At 28.2% G+C, this 9,590-nt stretch overlaps 1 protein-coding gene across 1 annotated transcript; it reads left to right on the top strand.

The window, feature by feature from the left end:
- Positions 1–2,644: 2,644 nt before the first annotated feature.
- LOC101212385 (transcription factor MYB36) lies at positions 2,645–4,004 on the top strand. Its single transcript, XM_004141366.3, has 3 exons — positions 2,645–2,852; positions 2,953–3,082; positions 3,164–4,004. The coding sequence occupies exons 1-3, from the start codon at positions 2,717–2,719 to the stop codon at positions 3,738–3,740; spliced, it is 843 nt and encodes a 280-aa protein (XP_004141414.1). The 5' UTR covers positions 2,645–2,716; the 3' UTR covers positions 3,741–4,004.
- Positions 4,005–9,590: the final 5,586 nt, after the last annotated feature.

Here is a 9,590-nt window from a genome sequence, read left to right as displayed (position 1 = left end):
AAAATTGAAAATTGGAAAAAAAATATATGTATAATTTTGATTAAGAAAGAATTAAATTAAATTAGAAAAATGAATTTAATAAGAAAAATTGAAGATTGAAGAGTGTGATATTTAAATATATATAAAGAAAAAAATAAAAAAAAATAAATTAATTTAATAAAGAAAGATATTTTTAGAATTTAAATGTATAATATATATATTATATTATATGTGAGTATGTATATATAAATAATGAGAAAAAGTGAAGTGTGTGGGACCCACGTATATAAATAATGAGAAAATTAAAAAATGTGGGGCCCAGTATAGTATAAATATAAAAATAAGGAAAAAATAGAGTATGTGGGGGCCACTGCATGGAAGTCGTGTACCCCGTCCACGACTTCACCTCAAAACACCTATTTTTGAAAATAGTTTTGCAACTACCCTATTTTTGAAATATGTTTCAAATTTTACATTATTTTTTAAAAAAATCCTATACTCACATACACTACATTTAATTTTAAAGTTGAAAGTTCAAATAGAAATTAGGGCATGTCCTCTATTTTTCACTACTAGTTGTATTGCACCCATTGTGATGGTCCAATTTAGTGGCTTAACCACAGTTTGCCATGATTTTTTCTTCCTTTTTATTACCATTTTTTTTCCTTTTGTCCTGGTTGGGCTGCTGCTGTTGCAAAGAACTAGAAATTAATTATAAGTTTTGGCACATGATGTATCCTTTTTTAGTAAATTGATCTCAATTATCAACACATGAGCCATCAATTACATCTTCAAACACAGTTTTAATCAATTGAAAACATAAAAATCTACTATATAGTTGAAATGATGATCATATATTCCCTGGACGAGAAACTTACACTCACAGCATTCATCATTATTAATACTAATTAAACAAGTCAACTAAAATCTAATTAATAATTTTGAAGAAGATGAATTTCTTGTTTGTATGGTAAAACTGTTTTTGTTTTTTATATCATCTTAAATGATCAATTTACTAAAGTATTGAAACTATTAATAAAAGCAAATCAACCCATCATAGTCTAAAAATAAAAACAAAGAACAAAATTTTCTATATTCATGTATTATTTGACTTTGTAGCCAAATTTTACAAATTTAAAAATATTTTTTGTAAATATATATTTTATTATTATTATTATTGGTTATTTGGTGACCTAACAGCAAGGGAAAAAGTGAGAGAGACTTTCGAATGTTCTATAAAGAAAGGTCTACAATCATCTACTAAACTCAAGTGAGATTAGATTACTATTTATTAGGTGAATATTGGGGATATTTCCAACATATATCACAAAATGATTTGACATTTTTCCCCTTCAAAGCTTTAAATTTTCTATGATTCAATACACAATATTTCAAATCAAAGTTCGGCTTGTTTTTAATGTCGTGCATGCATTTGGAATTTTTTTTCTTCAAGTTAAAAAATGCCAATCAGATACACCACATTCATAACTATTTTCTAAAATAAATCATTTCCAATTTAGAAAATACTCAAAAACAATCCAAATAAATAATATAAGTTTGAACGACTTAAAATTAATTACCATTAATCTAATTTTTTAATTGATTTTAAGGTTTTTTTAATAATATATATACAACTTTCCAACCATTTTAATACGTGACTAATTTGAATATGCAACTTATAATGGGTTAAAATGTTTAAAATTCTTTTATAAAAAAACTTGAAAGTATACTAGTAGAAAAAATATATATAAACATTACATAACTCAAACGACGTAGTAGTGGTCAAGATGTACACTTCTTTCTTAAATTTAATGGCCTAAATTTAAGAACATTTTAATTTAGTTTGATGGTGTGTTGTAATTAAAATAAATGAATTTTAACACAATGATTGTATGTGTAATAATTATTGATTATTAAACAATTATGGATTGGGCGTAATGGTAAATAGTTATTCATTTAGGATATTTAATATTTTAAGAGTTATTTTTCGGTAGGGCATGAGATTGGTGGAGATATGGTTAACAATTTTTTGTCATACATTGATAAAATGTGTCGACTACATGGTAGCAGCTCTTATTGTGCAAACTTCTTCATGGAATAACTTCGATCGAATATGAGAATGTAATGAATGACGACTTTTCTACAAAACAGATGAAAGTACGTGTCATTGTGTAATTGCTGGAGTTTGATATGTAGAAGGGAGTGGGAAACATACAGTACTGCTACCCTTATAAAATGGAAGAAATTAGACATGCTTTAATTATCACTAATTAAATCAGAGAGGTTTAATTTAAATTATTAAATATAAAAGACAATACACAATATATAAATTAAAAATCGTATGCATGTCCCCAGTAGATTCTGAGGATCAGTGAACTAAAGAAAAAACAGCTCAACTAAAGCTTATTACAGGGACACCCTCAATATATTTTTCTATTATATAAATATATATATATATATATATATCCATATTTGATTCTATGCAAAACCAGACAAGAAGAAAATCCTTTTGTCCTCCTCTATTATATATAACACTTTCTCTGCTCTATTCACTTTTTATCAATAAATAAATTTTAAAATTGAAAATTTGAGAAATTAAAAATTTTTTTAAAAAAAAATCCGATGGCTTTTTCATCAGACACATGAAATTTCCCCCCATTAATACTATTATAATTAACCCTCTCTCTTTTCCCTCTTCTCTCTCTAAACTTTGAAGACTCTTTTGAGACTGAAGGCCATGGGGAGAGCTCCTTGCTGTGACAAAGCAAACGTGAAGAAGGGTCCGTGGTCGCCCGAGGAAGACATGAAACTCAAATCCTATATCGAGCAGCACGGTACAGGTGGGAACTGGATTGCACTGCCACAGAAAATTGGTAATTGCTATTTATCATAACCTATCAGCTTAAATTTCTCTCTCTCTCTCTCTCTTTTTCTTCAAGTTTAGTTTATGAATACGAAATCGAAATCGATTAGGTCTGAAGAGATGTGGGAAAAGCTGCCGACTCCGGTGGTTGAACTACCTTCGGCCTAATATTAAGCATGGGGATTTTTCCGAGGAAGAAGATAAAATAATTTGCAGCCTTTATGTTAGCATTGGAAGCAGGTAAAAGAATACCTATAATGATCTAATTAATTAGAGTTTTGATTAGTACTGAAATTAAAATTAAACCCAAAATGGATTTAGGTGGTCGATTATTGCAGCTCAATTACCGGGACGAACAGATAACGATATAAAGAATTATTGGAACACAAGATTGAAGAAGAAATTATTTGGAAAACATTATGAGAAACAACAACAACAGTTGGCGAGAAGAGGAAGAAAAATCAAATCCGGAATAGGCAATTCCATGGCTATTGTTTTTGATAATCAAGGTATTTATAATAATAATAATAATAACAACCAATCGCCTTTCTTGCCCGAATTATCACCGGCGCTCAATTCACCGCCACCACCGCCATACGCTAGTTATCAACCGCTTCAATTCCCTTCAAATTCGTTCAGCCACACCGCCGGCGTTATTGATGATCTGAGGAGAACCGACAGTGTACTCCGGTTTGGAATGGAGGGGGCTTCGAGTCAGCCAGTAACGAGCTACCACGTAGGTGAGTTGGAGAAGGTTGTTTACAGCAATACTCCATCGTTTGACGATGGGCTGCAGTTTTCATGTGATAACAATGGGTTGAATTTGATGAACGATTTGGATTGGGGGGAAATGAGTTCTTTGATTTCTGCTCCTTTATATCCTTCGATGATAATTTGATGATTTGTGTTGGTCTTAGTGTGAGAATTTCAAAATTTTATCTCAATGTGTACATGATGATTATAACCCAATAGGTCAGGATTTCTTGTAGAAGTAAAACCCTAAGAAGTTTTAGACCTTTTTTTCTTCTTCTTTTAATTACTATTATTACAATACAGTTGAGATTTTATATGCTTTGTTTTTCAATCTTTATCTCTCATTTCATTTGCGAGATATAAATTGTGGAAACTTTTGTCCACCAATTACTAGACACGTTTATTTTAATCTCTTTTATGGTAAGTACTATTTCTTTAAATTTAGATTATTTCACCTGTTATGTTCGTTTCGTTCTATATTTAAGGGAATGATAATTACTTCATTCTAAATAGATTTTTTCTTTTTCAATAAAAGTTCTGAGAGAAAAATAGTTAGATACATTTTTTCATATATACTATCAAATTGACAAAATTGTTCTTACTTTTTGGCCATATCATGACTATAGCTAGGCAAGGCAATATAGTCTGTGGGTGCTATTGCAATTACAGGCAGCAAATTCTGGTAAGTTCAGTTCTCTAAGTGGGAAATGGGATTTTTTTTCTTTTCTTTTTGTTTTTCTGAAATCAAATTGTTTCAATATATTAATATATAAGCGATATTGCTTTCCCTTTTAGACGTTCATATTGATTTAATTGCCTTTTTTTTTAATCGTCTAGTATTATATTTTATGGTGCCCTTTGTTAAAAGAAGAAATAAGTAATTAAAAATATTAACTTTTAATTTAAAGTTTATTTTCTTCCTCAATTAACTTTTATATTTTCTTTTCGTTGTATTGTTATTAAAATTGCTTGACAATCTTATCTTAATCTTTAATATTTAGGGATGAAGCTAGAAATTGGCCCTAAGAAAAATAAAATTATACTCACTTTTATAAAAGCCACCATGGTTAAAATGGCTAAAACTTAATCAAGGGCTAACATTGTCTTGTCAATTGAATTTTATGGTACCCTGCCACCATGTTGGAGTGGAAAATGTTACTATTATTATAATCTATTGATATTTAATTAATTGAAAACCAATTGATTATTTTACTTTAAGCTAAATAATTTGAAGTTATAGATGTAGATGAATACATTATTAAAATAAATTAACATCCACTTAAACATAATCCTTTGCTTTTTTTTTTTAAAAAAAAAAGAAACTTTAACATAATGAAATTACAAAAAGGAAATAGTCTATAGGCTTTCACTTTTCCAAATATTTATACAAGAGATATACGGTGTAGAGATCTAGAATGGTTTTTCTAATCACACATTTAATTATATATTTAATTACACTATGGTTAATTCTATACAACTCTTACTATAAAGTTATTCATTATTATAAGGAATGTGTTGGTCCCTTTTTATAAATATTATCTATAGTCCATTCTATTGATTCGGACCAGACTAAGGTTAGTAATTTCTAAAATGAGAATATAGAAGTGCTATCAGAGTACATGCAGAAGCGTTTATGCACCAGAAAAGCAGAAACCCTCTTTGTAGCTAATTCAGGTAGTGCAATATAGATTTTAAGCTGCTATTTTTGTGTTGTTTGTTCCAATCAAACTGTATATAAACAATAGTTGAAACAGTTTAAGTGAATCGCACCTAAAGTACTTAACATAGTTGTTTAGGGTTGGCCCCATGTGTGTAGTGTCGTTACCAATATCCTTGATAGTTACCAGTTAGTCGTGTCCTTCACAGCGCAAATAATTCATATTACAGTTGTCTTTCATTCCCTTTATCCAAAATAATGTGTTTAATATTTATAAATTTTGACTATATGCTTGGGTATTTGGTAGCCTTAACTGTCCTGGTTTGTTAGAATTCGTTGACATTTTCTTGAAAATCTTTGCAGCTACCTTTTGCCAATGATTCAAAACGATGGCCCATTCAGAAACCAACTCTCAAAATAATATATATGTGGATATATCGTTTTAATTATCTCATGATCTACAAACTCTTTTAGTAGTTTACATATATATATATATATGTTTAAAGTTATGAGATGGATACTATCTATTGTATATTCGGGATATCAACCAATCACGAAAAAAATAAGAACATTTGTTATTACTCCAAAACAAATTGAAACTACTTTCATAGATAGTAATAAATTAATTAATTAATGAATGAACTACCTAGAACAAGATAGATTTTGTTAAATTTGTAAAACAGATTAAAATTTTTGCTATATTTAAATGTGTCATCTAAACAAATATATACTGTGGATGGTAAAAGTTTTGTTGCTGTATTTTTTATAATTACGTAGGATGAGAGATTTTGAGAGAATCAAACTTCCTACCTCAACATTCATAAAATATAAAATATATTTATTTGACCTCTTTTAATTTTTTTTAAAAGTCCTTAAAAAATAAAATAAAAATTGTCAAAAATATCTTGACCAAATATTTAAGTAAAATTTCAGATTTTATTAATAACAAACATTTCATACCAACCATAAATTAGCCAATTATAGAAGAATATCTCTTTGATAGAAGGATATTATTAGCTATAAATTTTGTCGATACAATGTTTTGATTTATTTTGTTATTTTAAAGAATGTTCGTATTTTTAAATGAAAAAAAAAAAAAACTGCTTTCAAATACCTATAAAGTAAAAAAAAAAAGAAAAAATACAGATTATGGTACAAAATCAAGAAATATACCAAATGTAAAAAAGATTGACAAATAAATTTGTGTTGTTCACTAAACAATGTGTTATTTACATGAACAAAAATTTATTAGAGAAAATATTACATATTACAAAGGATGACCCGTCCGAAGTGGAGAGTTAATAGGATTGCAGTTTGTTGAACTTAAAATCATAATCGTAACTAGCTATAAATTATGTAATTAAATATATTATACTCTGTATTTGATCATTATATATATATATGTATATATATAACAGATTTAATGCGTTCCAGCGAACTAAATAATTATTTTAATATGAAAAAAGAAAGTAGAAAAACGGGGGAATAGAGAGATTCAAGTTTTGAGCATATCCTGGGGAGTTAATTTTTTTGGGGAATTAAAATGCAGCCTAAAATTCATAAACACAGAGATCCAAGTTCGTGATTAAATTAAAGAATATAATTATATATACGTATATATGTGTAATGCTAAGCTGTGTGGTCAAAAGAAAGAAAGAATATCGCGTACTGTAGAACAAGCACATCAACAAAACGCCCAAACAAGAAACGTCCAAGCTAGGCCTTCAAAAGCTTAATTAAGTGCATGAGCCTGTTTCATATATATGTATATTTTACTTCATTTTTTCTTTTTGTTTAATTACTATAATAGTTATGTTCTCTCTTTCAACTTGCCATTTAATAATATATAATAAATTAATTCAATGGCAAAAGCCAAACAGCCAAACAGCCAAACGACGACGTCTCTAAATTCTAATACCCCTTTCCTCACTTTTAAATTTGCACGCACAGAACGTCTCTTATTATTATAATTCATTTGAAAACAAAAACGACGTAGTACTATTGTGGTCCGTGTGTTGAAATTACTGTCATCTTATTATTCTCTCTCACTACCATAACATTATCTTCTACCTTTTGTCATATTTTTATGACTCCAGACATTAATTAATTATATTAATTTGGCTATATACCTTTCATTTATTATAAAGTATATTTTAAAATTTTTAAATTGAGCCCACTCATTTTCATCTGTCGCTTTTAATCCCAAAAAAATATATTGAAAATATATTTGTTTTTTTTTTTTTATATAAAAAGTAACCTTGGAACAATTTTGACTATTCAAGATATACCTAAACTTTTTAAAGATTAATATATTATTGTGGTTATTTTACTTGGTAGTTTATTTAATTTTAGAACTGAGATGAGTTTAATTGATAATTGTTATAAGAAAGTTAATTGAGGAGAATGGGTGCAAATGAGAAGTATGGATTTATTAAATAATAAAAATAGTAAATCTTTTTTTTTGACTATTGATGAACCAAATGGTGGCTTGTTTTCTTTTACTTATCCAACCAAACTTTACCAAACTACTCAAGTTTGACAAAGAATCCCTTTTGATTGATCTTAAAATGAATACCCAATACTAGTTTAATGGTTGATTTTTCAAAACCTTCTTGTTATCAATTAGCTAGCGTTTTCATTCTAAATTTTGAAAAGACATGCCCATATTTTGCATTTCTTTCTATGGAAATTACTACTATTATTATTATTAACTTTTACAAATGAAATTTATAAACATTTTTAAATATTATAAAATAAACAAATGTATAATATAGCAAAGTACGAACTCCTGTCCATCTACTAATCTCCTATCAATCATAGAAATTCTATTGGTAGCTATCATCCATGGATAAAATTTATAATTTTATTAAAAATGTAGATAAAAATAAAGTAATTTTGAAGAAAATAATCTAAAGTGTAACGAAAATAATATATTTGGTATTTTGTTAATGATCGGAGGCGGTGGGGCTTTCAGTGCATATATTTCCACTGTTTCGAGGGAAGGATGAATTGTATTTAAATAATTGGTGGCTAAATTTAATCACTTGTCAGTGTTATTCTAACTTATCTATTATCTGGTTTCCATCTCTTTTACCAGGTTACTTACTTGACTCTACAAGGTGACGATGGGCCATGCTTCAGTTTTCTGAATCTTACCTTTCCATTCTCGATTCAGTCAATTTATTTTACAATTCCTTCTCAATTATCAATTGTTTGCCATCTTTTTTGTGAAAATTTAATATATATATATAATCAAACTTTTGTGATATAAGTGTTGATGAAAGTTTTAAACAATATGTAAAAAATACAATAGAATTACTAAGAATTTCATCCAAAAAAATAATGTGTGGCGAACATAAACATTTGTATAGCATTGGTGATTCGAAGTTTATGCTTTTGGATTTTGGAGTTTTTATTTGACACAATCCTGTCTTTATAAAGGAGCCGCGGGATTGCCCCTGTTGTCGCCCAAGGACGAACTCTGATATTGGAGTTGGGCTTGATTTTCAACGTTATGGCGTCTTTGCTATTGGGCTGAATCGTTAGTACTTGTAATGGAGCCCATATAAATTTAGGAGCTTTAGTTATGTTTCCAAGAAGTGTAATAGAGTAGTTTATAACTTAACTCGGTATCTTATCTTCTTGTTTCTCTTGTAATTGGGCTTCTCCATCTTTCCAAGTAGCTCTATCAAATTGTTAAGCTTGACAAGTAAGGATTTTTTTAAAGTTGATTTTTGCTATTAAAAAAACACTACATTATTGGTTAAACCATACATAGTTTTTTGCCTATATCATGTTATTTGTGTTCTTCCAAAATTACAAATTTTAAAATTTTTTATTAAGAAAAAATTAAAACTTAATATTAGTTCGTTGGGTCCATCAATTAATTCTTTAGTTAAATTTAAAGAACAAAAAGAAATATTGACGAGTGGTAGACCTAAAATTTAGAGGATGCATAAGTCTAATTGGAAGAAAATTATGGACCATGGTTCAATATACAAGGTCAACCTAACATAAGAAAATCGCTAGAAACCTGGTTGGTTCATTTTTTCTTTCCTTAATTTAGATAATTTTTTATTGTCAGGCTAACATATAGAGTGGCGTATATATAAAGTTTAGTTTTAGATTTTAGGTTTGTATGTATATTACGTAATCGAGTTGAATCGGATTTGAACCTTTACTTTCACAACTCGACTATTTGATCCAACAAGTTTTTGTCTTTAATTGTTTTACCAAATCTAAACAGTTGTTTTAATCAGGATGGTCCGGTTAATAAAAATAGAAGTTTAAGAGTAAAAAAAAAACTTAAAAAAAAAAAAAAAAAAAAGAGGAAAAAAC

Source organism: Cucumis sativus, chromosome 4 (assembly GCF_000004075.3).
Source record: "Cucumis sativus cultivar 9930 chromosome 4, Cucumber_9930_V3, whole genome shotgun sequence".
NCBI classification, from domain to species: Eukaryota; Viridiplantae; Streptophyta; class Magnoliopsida; order Cucurbitales; family Cucurbitaceae; genus Cucumis; species Cucumis sativus.
The sequence above is the reverse complement of the archived record's forward strand: the minus strand, read 5'-3'. Positions and strand labels throughout refer to the sequence as shown.